Source organism: Pan paniscus, chromosome 8 (genome assembly GCF_029289425.2).
Source record: "Pan paniscus chromosome 8, NHGRI_mPanPan1-v2.0_pri, whole genome shotgun sequence".
Taxonomy (NCBI): domain Eukaryota; kingdom Metazoa; phylum Chordata; class Mammalia; order Primates; family Hominidae; genus Pan; species Pan paniscus.
In genome coordinates, this window is record NC_073257.2 from 122,653,796 (window position 1) to 122,666,777 (window position 12,982).

Below are 12,982 nucleotides of genomic sequence, written 5' to 3' on the forward strand. Positions count from 1 at the left end.
CACCAGATCTTATGTTACCGAGAAAATGGAAAGATTTCCCCTAACCCCAGAAGTCAAACCAGCTTCCTCAATTTGAGACTGCACAAAACCAATTAATTTTTGCCCATTGCGGATTTTCTTAATAATTGCATCTCTGACAAACCAACTCCTGTCCTAAATGGATTTGAGCCACATTTCACTCTGAAAGCTGTGGGTCCATCTGGGAAATGTCTTTGTAGATGAGACAATTTTATAATAAAGTATTTTTGGTATTTCATTTACTAAATCTTCAGGGATATAGGTAAGAGAGCCTCCGTGCTGAACTGACTGCCTAACAGAACAAGGTTAGAGAGAATGAAATTATTTCATGCTGTCTGGCCTGCAACACATGCCTCTGAACGAAGCCATATACAGTCGCGGGTTGCATAACGATGTTCTGGTCAATAACAGATGGCATATACAATGGTGGTCCCATAAGATTATAATACTGCATTTTTACTGTACTTGTCTAGGTTTAAACATATTTAGAGATGCACAAATACTCACCATTGTGTTCCAGTTGCCTCCAGCATTCAGTACAGGAACATGCTGTGCAAGTTTGTAGCCTAGGAGCAATAGGGTATATCATATAGCCTAGGTGTGTATGTACACTCTATGATGTTCGCATGACAAAATTGCCTAACAACACATTTCTCAAGACATGTCTCCATTGTTAAGTGGCACATGGCTGTATATATAACAATGGTTTCTTTAAAAGCACTCCCAGGAGTGGCCAGGCGCAGAAATAGCTGAATTTGTGAGCAATGATAATGATAGTTAATATAATTATCATATTTTCCAGAGCACCTGCACATCACGTTTGATCTTTACAGTGAGTGGAACAGACATTACGATCTCCATTTGACAGATGAGGAAATTAAACCTTAGAGTTATCAGATTTCAAAGGTGAAGGGACCTTGGAGATCCTTTCATCCAGCTTTCTCATTTTACAAAAAAAAACTCCCTGAGATCCAGGGAAACTAACTGACCTAGGATCCCACAGGGAGTAAATAAGGGCTGTTGGGCCAGGCCCAGGTCTTCTGATTTCTAGCTTCCTGATTTTGCACTCCATTGCGCTATTCTCAGTCTTCAGTGTGTAAGAGGGAACTTGGTAGGTTATGTATTTGTTCTTAAGGAGAAATTTTGTTGATATCAGTCCTAGGCACTATTTTATAAACGCACACATGTGGAAAAATCCCTTATTTTCCTGCTTTTTTTCTATATATAGATACAGGCAGATACACAGACAGATAGACATACCACATGTGGATGTCACTGGGGAGATGAAGGTGGGATTGAACTTAGCAGAGTCTCAAAGGGGGCTTCAGCTTTATCTGTCAAATATTCTTTTATTAAAAAATTTTGAAGCAAAATGACCATTACAGTAGCATTTATTCATTTTGGATAATGGGCACTGAATTCATAAGTGTTTGTTTTCCTCTTCATATTTCTGTATTTTAAAATTTTCAAAAAAACCCAAATATGGATATTAAAAATAAATTCTCACCTATAATACCATACCCTCATTTTATAAAAATAAAGAATATTTTTAAAGAAATAAAAATGGTTCAGAAGGAAGGAAAGAAAACTATACTATGGGACTCGTTAGTTAAGTTGACATTAATCCTCTGCTTTAAGTCTTTCCTGTGATGACACTAGCAGAATGTGTATCATTCTCTCTGCATTTGCTGCAGGATCAGTTCTCTTTGGCAGGTTTTGAGCCGTTCTAATAAGTCCAGCGTGAAAGGCAGGCCTCTCATGTCAGTTCTAAACCCACCAGCTGCCCCATTGTGACTGCATAGTCCCCTGGTTCTGAGACTGTGCTCTGCCTGATAAGCGACGTACGGGGCACAGTGGACTGAAAGCCCAGGGATCTGATACCAAACATGTTAGTTAAACTCATGTTTAACTAACCCAAACTCATGTTTAACTGGCCCAAAGGAAGTAGGCCCAGAAATGTGGTTTTTGGAGCTCCCTTTAATGAACGTGTAAACAGAGGATAGAATATTGGCCTTACAGTTTAAAAACCCTCCTTCAAGTCCCAGTCAAGTCCCTTATTCACTGGATGACCTCACACGGTTCATCTGATCTTTCTTGGTCTCAGTCTTCTTACTATAGACTGGAAATGGTCATATTTGACTTAGCTGTCCATATGGCTGTTCTGGAGATGAGACAGCTAATGAAGTGAGAACACTCATTAACACACCAACTGAAAAACACAAAACAAAAGAGAGATGATAGGATTAGATTGCTGTTATGAATCATTCCAAGAGGTGTCATGGTGATATGAATCATCATATGGTAATGTCATGGCTAAGGCCCAAACACAGAATAGCAGCATTGACCCAGTAGTCTCAAAATTAGTCACAGAGGCCAAGCTAGTGAAGACCCAGCAGCCCTATTGTTATCAAGAAAGAGCACTATCCAAAAGATGTGTGGCCTCATCTTCTCCTTGCAAAGAGAGAATTCATCTGGTATATGTTGATAGGCGTGTATCCGACCACAGCCACTCCATCAGCCCTGAGGACAGAGGCAGCCTGCATTCCAGTCCCAGCTCTTCTCTGTCTCGGTGTGTGACTTGGGTGGTTTCACAGAGGATGCCAACTTCATTGGCTTTTGCGGTTTTTTGTTTGTTTGTTTTTTGTTGTTTCCTTTTTGTTTGTTTTGTTTTGTTTTTGTCTGTAGAATGAGTGAGTTAAACTAAATTGTCTGTAAGGCCTCACCTCACTCTTAAAGTGTGATCACTAGCTAGAGTTTGAACTTTAGCCCCAATATGACTGTTGTGTTGTCATTGTCACCTTTGTAACCTGACATTCAGGAATATCCCTCTCTAGTTCATATTCTGACCTAGCTTCTGAAAGCATTATAGCAGAGTTGAGAATTTTTGATCTAGGAAAGATAAATATTAAGAAGAAATTCCCACCAAAATACCATAAATAAGGAATGTTTTAAAGAAAAATGGTTCAGAAGGAAGGAAAACTATAATGTAGTTCTTGTTAGTTAAGTTGACATTAATCCTCTCTTTGCTTTAAGTCTCTCCTGTGTTGACACTAGCAGAATGTGTCATAAAGACATGGAAAGATCATAAATTCTCAACTCTGCTCTAAAGATCTGACCTTCAGCGTTGCATTTATTTGGCCACACCTTTATAGTGTGGTCATACCTAGAAAATATTTTCTTGCCTGGTCATCAGCCCTCTCACCTCGATTACTTTCTATATTTTAGCACAAAAGAAGAAATGGCGCATTCACCACTCAGCCAGTTGCACTGGAAGTGAATTTAAATTCCTGAACTGGTTATCTTGGAAGATATTGTGCTTATTGCAGATGTGGCCGGTGCATGAGTTTAGGCACTACCATGCTCTGGGCTGTGGTTCTTGGCTCCTGCTTCTGGATGGCTGGACATTACCAGGAGAGAGCCTGCTGATACATCTACGCACATTCACTCTACTGCACTTCAGCTGTGTCCTTGTTATTCCACAGCCCTTTAAGTCCTGGTTCACCAACCAGATGTTAAGACTCTCTTGGATCCCTCAAATCCCATCCCCATGCCTGCTCCCTCCTCTCTCAGCAGTTGCCCACTCCTTATCTTCTAATCCTCTTTTCTCCCTATGATGATGATAGTGACCCTGTAGCTCCAACTACTGGGTCCTCACAGTCAGTCCACTCCTGCAGAGGAAACTGGAGGGTGACCAGGAACCTTCAAGTCAATGTGGGCCACAGAAAGGAACCATCTTTAAAAGATGGTTAAATGCCCGTGGTTTACGTAGGTTGGCTTTCTTTAAGCAAATAAAGGAAATGCATTGCTTCATGTCCAGCAAAGTACAGGGTGGATTCAGGAGAAGCTGGCTCAAAGCATTCCTAGGAAGTCATCAAGGAGCTGCCTGTACCTCTGTCTTCAGGCCAGCATCTTCTGAGTTGGCTTTATTCTCAAGCAGGCTGTCATTAAGTGATGGCTTAACAACAATTTAGCAACCATGGCATGACAGAGAATCATGCGTGATAGCTCTAACAAAGTATTAGAGAGTGTTCCCCCATGAGCCAATCACTGTTGCCAGAGGGATATGGTTCTTGGACTGGCCAGGTCTGAGACACATTGCATGGGCCCCTATTTGTGCAGAATTGGCCCCTGACTACATTCCCAGAGGGTCTTTGGATGTTTGGTCAGATGGTCTGTACGCTGGGGGGATCAATTCATACCAGCAAGGTCCAGTCAGCCCCTACACCTACCACCGCCTCTCTAGTGGAAGCCACTTTTGCATCTAATTGTCTTGGGAATTGTGTTGGTTTTCTATTGCTGCTGTAACAAATTGCCACAAATTTAATGGCTTATAATAACATACATGTATTATCTTACAGTTCTGGAGGCCAGAAGTCCAAAACCAGCCTCACTGGACTACGGTCAAGGTGTTAGTTCCTTCTGGAGGCTCTAAGGGACAATCTGTTTCCTGGTCTTTTGTAGTTTCTAAGAGGCTTCCTGCATTTCTTTGGCTCATGGCCCCTTCCTCCATCTTCAAAGCCAGCAGCAAAGCATCTTCTCTCCTCTCTGACTTCTGTTTCCATCCTTATATCTTCTCGCTGACTCTGATCCTCCTGCTTCCGTCTTAGAAGGACTCTTGTGATTACATTGGGCATACCAAATTAAATTCAGAAATTCAGATAATCAAGATCTTTAATTCAATCATGTCTGCAAAGTCCCCTTTACCATGTAAGATAACATATTCACAGCCTCTGTGGGTTAGAATGTGGACATTTTTATTATTCAGCCTACTGCAGGGATTATCCACTCAATTTAAAAACCTGAACTTAGACAGAGAAAGAGTGTACTGAAGCTCCTGCATTGGAGTGGGAAATTGTAGATAGTGACCTAGGAAGGTGACTTTGTACCTGCTTGTAGGTTTAGTTTTTTACAACAGCAAAATTTATTTGCTTCTTGGGTGTATTTAGATTGTCCTTTTTGAGCTATTTGTGGGTTTTTCTCCACAGAATTGGGTACTCATAAAAGAGGTGTCCATATTGCCTCAAAGCCACCACATTCTGATGAGCCATACCCATTATCTTCCTTCTTCATTTTGTTCACGGCAATTACTTTGTGCCCATAAAGTGGGAGGCAGTGTGCTGAGGAAATACAAGATTCTCCAAGACATACTCCTTTCTCTTGTGGAACTTATGTCTAGTGGAGTAGAAAGGCACGCACGCAATTATTTTTAACCCAAGGCATAGGATGTGCGGAGTGATATAAAAGTGACAAACTAAGGAGTTGGAAGACAGCAGGAGACATCAGTTCCAGCTTCCAGGGGTGTCAGATCATGCACCCCAATTTTTGGTTCAGAAATATGATCACTACTATATGCACCTCAATTTCAGGTTATTAACTATTGCAGGCTAAGAATTTTAGGGCTTTAAAAATAGTATGATGTGTTTTTTCTTCTTTGTCTAGGGTGTTTGGATGAAAACAGGTGCTCAGCTCTGACGATTCATGTGAAATCACTTCTACTTAAGGTTGACTAAAGTTGGGAATGATGAAAATTTCCTAGTCAAAGCAAAAATTAAGAAGAAAACCTGGTTAGTTTTCTTATTTTTTGAGGAATCTGAATAGGTTAACGTCTGTAACCTGGGCCATACTCTGAAAAGGACAGGTTTCCCATGGCTGACCTGCAAATACCCAGCATGGCTGGCTTTCCTAGTTGGAAAGCCCTTTCTCACGTGTCCTTTCAGTGGCAAGGGGGAATCTCTACTAAGAGCTCCCTCCTGCCCAGAATGCAATTTTAGAAAATAGAGCTGACTTCTCTGGGAAAAACAAAACCAACCTTGTCTTACTCTGGTCATGGAAACCAAGTTGGCACCTCATTATCGCCTTGTTAGCAAGAACAGGCTGCATGATGGACAAACCTGGGAGGAAGAGTTGGCCCTGTGTGGCCACGGTTTTGAGTTAAGCTTAATTGCTTTTCTAAAGCTCAGCTACTTAATACTACACAAGTCAAAATCTATCATCAGACTCTTGACCATCCATTCTCCTCTTCCTTCCGTATTCGTGCCTACATAGACATCGGTCCCTCCCCATTCTGCTGCTGTTGAATTTGTGCTGGGTCACCCAGGGACCCCCAAGGCTTGTTTGCAACCAGCCCGGCTCCCCAAAGGAGAACAGGGCTGTAACTACCTCTAACTTTCAGTGCCCTCTTCCCCCATATTTTAAAATGCAGCCAGCCTGTTCTGCCCTTGGAGCATAGCAGGGCTGCTGGCTGGGGAAGGTGGTGTCTTTTTAACAACTTATAGGCAATTTTTGATTTTTCATGCAAATGGGAAAGAATAACAAAGGCATTTTATCTGGCTCTCAAATGTGCTTCGTACTTACATTTAAATGTGGGTGTGCCTGATGTTCTGGGAACTCCCTTCCAACAAGACAGTGTGGCAACCCATGTCACTTGCCATGTCTCCCTTTTCCTCCTCAGCTGAGCTAGCTCCCAGCCTCTCTCGTTTTTGTTCCATTATCATTGGATTTTTACTGTACAGAACCTGTGACAGTGGAGACTAAGGTGTCCCAGTTGTGCAGTGTCTACCCTGTACTGCCTAAGCATGCTTATTGTACAGCACGCATTGTTTATGGCAACCCCAATTTCCAGTTTTCCAGTCCCCTTCTTCCCATTCAAATGTCCCAGAATTCCAGTTCATCAACATCCTGAACATATTTCCTGATGACACCCACTTTTCAGAGGGGAATTTAAAACCTGGAAAATATGGTCTTAACCAAAGATTCCCTCCCTGCCTGTGGTAACCACATATCCCAGACATTCTGGGAAAGTCTTTCCAGTTTCCAGACCATGCACACTGATTTTTGGTCCAGAAACCACTATAACCAACCAATATAGGTCACATGAAAGACACATGTCAGACGGACACCCTTTCTGCAGTAAGATTGGGTGAGAGTCTGCTATTGCCCCCTACCTCAAATTCAGATTTTTTTACTTGTAACTTTTTGGTTATTCCTTATGCTAGTTAGGTTTGAGAGCTCAGTTGAAGGGAACTGTGATATTGTGAGATTTGGTCTTCCTCACGTTTCCTAGCATAAAACTCCAAAAGTCTTTGGAATCGGATACATATCTTTTTGTATGCTAATGAGCTGACAAATGTCTGGCAGCCCCTTAGGTATCTTTAGGATGGGGTCTGGTTACTGGAAAGACCACAGCAGGATGGAAGGATTGGGACTTTCAGCCCCACCCCTAATCTCAGGGAAGGAGAATGGGGCTGAAAGTAGAATTGATCACCAATGGCCAATGATTTAATCAATCATGCCTGTGCAATGAAACCTCCGTAAAAACCCAGAAAGGACTGGGACATGTGGAGGTTCCTGGAGGGGGGGTGCCCGAGAGGATGTGGGAGCTCTGTACCCCTTCCCAAACACTTTGCCCCATGCACCTCTTCCATCTGGTGTTCCTTGGCATCCTTTGTCATATATCCTTTCTAATAAACCAGTAAAACTAAGCATCTCCCTCAGTTCTGGGAGCCTCTCTAGCAAATTAGTCTAATTCTGATTTACAGCCAGTTGGTCAGAAGCATGAGTAAAACAACCTGGGGCTTGTGATTGACATCCAAAGTGGGGGGACAGTCCTGTGGGGCTGAGCCATCAACCTGTGGGATCTGACGCTTTCCCCAGGTAGTGTCGGAACTGAATTGGCAGACACCCAGCTGGTGTCCACTGCAGAACTGGTTGCTTGCTTGGTGTGTGGAGAAAACCTCCCACACATCTAGTGTCAGAAGTGGTTCATGTTGTGAGAGTATAGGAGATGCTGAATTTGTTTGTGCCTATATTCGGACAGGAAGACAATTCATGTTACTTTTGGATGTGAAATCAGGACAAGGATGAAAATGTGTTTGGCACAAATGTAAACACGATTCACTCTGTAGGCAATTGTTAAGCCTGCCTTTTTCACTGAACATTAGAGCATATAGATTTTCTCATGTCATTACAGTGGTTTTGTTTTTGTTTTTTTGTAACAGAGACTTTGGCAAATTCAAGATAATGTTTACCATTGGCAATCATGGAGAAGGGTGAGGTGGGGAGAGCACGTAACCAAGGGAGATTTATCGTATTGGAATGCTGTCTGTCTTAAGCTTGGTGCTGTGTACTCTTTTTTGAATGTCCTAAATGTTACATAATAAAGTAGAAATTTGAACACCAGTAGTAATGGCTACTTAATATTTTATTATGTTGGTGTATCATAATTTCCTCAGTTCAAATCCCATCTCCCTATTGTTAGATATTTGTAATTTTCAACTTTGGACTCTTAAATAGTATAGTATTAAGCATCTTTGGGTATCAAATTTTGTCTGCATTTGAGCTCATTTTCTCAGTTTTGATTTATATAATTGAATTCCAGGGTCAAAGAATATGGCTATAATAAATGCATTTTGTTAGACTATCTTTTAACAAAGCTGTATGCGTTGATTATCATTGACATTGTGCCTATTCTACTCTCTCTCCAACACGGAGTGCCATTTTTAAAAATTGCTATTTTACTAGGCAAATCTTTGTTTTGAATGGTTTTAGTTTATGTTTCTACTTACTAGTGAGATTGAACGTTCTGTCATATAATTTTTCCATTGGAGTTTTTTTTTTTTTTTTAATGTGTATGTGTGAGCACAGGTTTTTGCAGATTCACTTGTATGTGGGACCAGTGTGGGAAGGTCTTGTTTATGTGGGAGGGGGGACCACAGATAACGAAGAACAGCCCCTTGCCCCCCTCACTGAAAACCAGCTGTGCATCTAGACCTCTATCTTCCCACAGTGCCGCCAAGCTCCTGGACAAGAACCCGTTCTCGGTCAGTAACCCGAACCCTCTGCTTCCTTCACCTGCCAGTCTCCAACTGGCTCAACTGCAGGCCCAGCTCACCCTCCACCGGCTGAAGCTGGCACAGACAGCTGTCACCAACAACACTGCAGCCGCCACAGTCCTGAACCAAGTCCTCTCCAAAGTGGCCATGTCCCAGCCTCTCTTCAATCAACTGAGGCATCCGTCTGTGATCACTGGCCCCCACGGCCATGCTGGGGTTCCGCAACATGCTGCAGCCATACCCAGTACCCGGTTTCCCTCTAATGCAATTGCCTTTTCACCCCCCAGCCAGACACGAGGCCCCGGACCCTCCATGAACCTTCCCAACCAGCCACCCAGTGCCATGGTGATGCATCCTTTCACTGGGGTAATGCCTCAGACCCCTGGCCAGCCAGCAGTCATCTTGGGCATTGGCAAGACTGGGCCTGCTCCAGCTACAGCAGGATTCTATGAGTATGGCAAAGCCAGCTCTGGCCAGACATATGGCCCTGAAACAGATGGTCAGCCTGGCTTCCTGCCAGCCTCGGCCTCAACCTCGGGCAGTGTGACCTATGAAGGGCACTACAGCCACACAGGGCAGGATGGTCAAGCTGCCTTTTCCAAAGATTTTTACGGACCCAACTCCCAAGGTTCACATGTGGCCAGCGGATTTCCAGCTGAGCAGGCTGGGGGCCTGAAAAGTGAGGTCGGGCCACTGCTGCAGGGCACAAACAGCCAATGGGAGAGCCCCCATGGATTCTCGGGCCAAAGCAAGCCTGATCTCACAGCAGGTCCCATGTGGCCTCCACCCCACAACCAGCCCTATGAGCTGTACGACCCTGAGGAACCAACCTCAGACAGGACACCTCCTTCCTTCGGGGGTCGGCTTAACAACAGCAAACAGGGTTTTATCGGTGCTGGGCGGAGGGCCAAGGAGGAACAGGCGTTGCTATCTGTGCGGCCCCTGCAGGCTCATGAGCTGAACGACTTTCACGGTGTGGCCCCCCTCCACTTGCCGCATATCTGTAGCATCTGTGACAAGAAGGTGTTTGATTTGAAGGTGAGTTGTCCAAGACAGGCTGGGAGCCACAGCTAGAAGCCTGGGCAGGCCTTTCCCCACGACCCAACTCATGCTGCCAATGGGCAAGGAACTGTTGCATTGGGGTAACAGAATTTTGCCATCAGTATTCTTGACTAAAATCATAGGTATTAGGACCCATAGGAATTTCAGAAATGTATCAGGACCAGTCCCTTGCTTGAAGGTGAGTCAGAAATTCTTACACACTTTTTCTAGATGAGAAAGCTGAGGCTGAGTAGGGGAGCAAAGGACCCCACCTGGGTTGCAGAGAAGGGGCTCAGGAGTTTCCTGCCTTCTCGTGGAGGGCTTCTCCCCCGTGGTATGCCTAGAATCTACTGCCCCTTGAGTACCCATATTGTAGTGAGTTAGAAAAGAAAAAAAGCAGAATTTTGGATCAGGGGAAACAGATTAATTCCCCCTTGGAACCTAGACAAATTATTATAGAGAGCCTCAGCTTCCCCATCAGCAAAATGGAGGTAGAGTCTCATGACACCTTCCCAGTGGTTGGGAAATGCTTTGAGTTCCTGCAAACAGAGGTATATGATAGTATAATTTCCCCCAAAAAAATGTATTGCAGATGCAGTGAAATATTTTGAAGCATTAACAATTATAACAAATACCATATATTAAACCCTTTCTGTGTGCCAGCAGTAACTCTTATGAGGTAGATATTATTATGATTTTCATTTTACAGATGAGAAAACTGAGGCCCAGAGAAATGAGATGACTTTCTCAGCCCCTTCTCCCCGCCACCTCCCCAGCTTGAAAGTGGCAGAGTGGAGATTCAAATGTGGGCCTGACCCTTTCAGAGCCTGCACCATTTAAACACTGGGCTGTCCTGCCTCCCATCTCTCATCCTGTCCAAAAGCATAATAATGTCCTTGCAGAGTGTGAGTCACACTGCAGCATGTCATTCACCTCTGTTTGGGTCACACCATCCAAGTGCATCCCTGTGACCCAGATAGGACATGCCCTCTGACCTCTAGTCTTGGGAGGGGACTAGCTGACATGGGGAGGTGCTCAAGGATTTTGTCTCTCATGAACCTTTTCTAAGGCTTTGTAAGTCACTGTGAGTCTACCTGCCAGATTCTCCCAACTGGATATGAAATAGGTGGGGTCTTCCTGGGGGAAAGGAGAAGGGGTGGGAGGTGGGAAGTAGGTGGTGGGTGCAAGGGTCCATTGAGAGGGGTAGAGGGAATCCAATTTGTGAGTCTGGGCTCCTGTTCAAGATGGGCATGAGATGTATGGATGAGGAGCTGATGGAGCAAAGGCTGGATGGGGAGGCAGGAACAGCGGGAGGAGCCTGGGAGGGAGAGAGGAAGGGTGGAGGGATGTGTCTGCAGGGGTGGTCCAGCCTCTGGGCGCTCTGTGCTCCCTGCCTGACCACTGTCTCTGTGCTCATCCTTTGCCTTCCCATGGACTCAGTTCTACTTTGGTCACTTTTCTTTCCTTCTGACCTAGGACTGGGAGCTGCATGTGAAAGGGAAGCTGCACGCTCAGAAATGCCTGGTCTTCTCTGAAAAGTAAGTGCTGTTCAGGGGGACAGGCTCATGCATAGGCTCAACACATATTCACTGAGCATTTACTGTGTGTCACACGCTGTTTTGAGTCCTGGGGCAATAGCAGAGACCAGAACAGGCAAAGTTCCTGCCCTCAAGGAGCTTGTGCTTCACAGAGGCCAGAGATATGATAAACAAAATGAACAAGAAAATTACAGCATCCCTGGTGGTAAATGCTAGGCAGAAAACACCAGGCAGAGGCCGGAAGTGCGTGTGTGCGTGGGCGTGTGCCTCCCTTTTCTGGCTTTCATTTTCTTCATTGTAGTCAAGTTCACATAGGACTTACTATTTAAAATACTTTGAAAATACTTTGAAGTATACAATTCAGTGGCATTTAGCACATTCACGACATTGTGCAAATGTTACCACTCTCTAGTTCCGGAATATTTTCATTACTCCAAAAGGAAACCTCATAGTCATTAAGTAATCACTCCCTATTCCCCCTAAGCCAGCCCCTGGCAACCACCAATCTGCCTTCTGTCTCTATGGATTTGCCTGTTCTGTACATTTCTGTAAAATGGAATCATATGATATGTGGCCTTTGGTGACTGGCTTTTTCTTTTTTACTTAGCATAACATTTTCAAGGTACATCCATCCATGTTGTAATATGTACAACCTTTCTATGACTGAACAATATTCTATTACATGTATATATCACATTCTTGTTTATCCATTCATCTTTTGATGGACATTTGGATTGTTTCCACCTTTTGACTATTGTGAATAGGGCTGCTAGGAACGTTTGGGGACAGTTTTTGTTTGAACACCTGTTTTCAACTATTTGGGGGTCTGCACCTACGAGTGAAATTTCTGGGTCACATGCTAATTCTTTGTTTAGCTTATTAAGGAGCCGGTTTCCCTTTCTCGCCCTCTCCAGTGCTGGCATCCGGTGTATACTTGGTTCAGCAGAGGGAACATTGTGTGCTTCTCCCAACAGCACAGCTGTTTATAACCCTGCTGGGAATGAAGGTGAGCAAGGCCCTACAGGTCAGCAGCTTGAAGCAGAAGTGGGCTACCCACAGGCACATTATGTCCTGTCTTTAATAACCAGGACTTCGCTGATGTCCCCTTCTCATGGATGTAGAAAGCAAACAGATCCCAAGACACTAAAATGCATTGGGCCTGCTGTCTGGGCCCATCAGTATTCTCTGAGATACTTGAGACGTAAAGCTTTGCTGATTATCAGCATGTCCAGAGGTACAATCATGCCAATCACTAATAATATGTGAAGGGGAAAGGTTCAGTTTTCTATGCCTGCTTGTGTCCTAATAATGACTTTTGATGTTACATTCTGGGTTTTCACTGACTTTGTGTAATTCATCATTTAGATTATGCCTCAAATCTTGGAACATCATACGTGCCCATTCCAGCAAGGTCATTCGCTCAGTCAAGCCCCACTTTTCCTTTGGCTTCTGTGGGGACAACTGTGAGTACGGAAACATTTTCTCCAGAAATTAATGAAAATGATTATTAGTTTATTTATTTGTTTGTTTATTTGAGACAGCCAGGCTGGAATG

The 12,982-nt window shown here is 44.0% G+C and overlaps 1 protein-coding gene across 1 annotated transcript in view; it reads left to right on the plus strand.

Annotated features, from left to right (window-relative positions):
• Positions 1 to 12,982, plus strand: part of RBM20 (RNA binding motif protein 20) — a 192,833-nt gene that overhangs the window by 125,338 nt on the left and 54,513 nt on the right. Inside the window, exons 2-5 of the mRNA XM_034931454.2 lie at positions 8,804 to 9,887; positions 11,367 to 11,428; positions 12,343 to 12,434; positions 12,794 to 12,891. Coding sequence (XP_034787345.1) covers positions 8,804 to 9,887; positions 11,367 to 11,428; positions 12,343 to 12,434; positions 12,794 to 12,891 — 1,336 coding nt within the window. The remainder of the gene's footprint in view (positions 1 to 8,803; positions 9,888 to 11,366; positions 11,429 to 12,342; positions 12,435 to 12,793; positions 12,892 to 12,982) is intronic.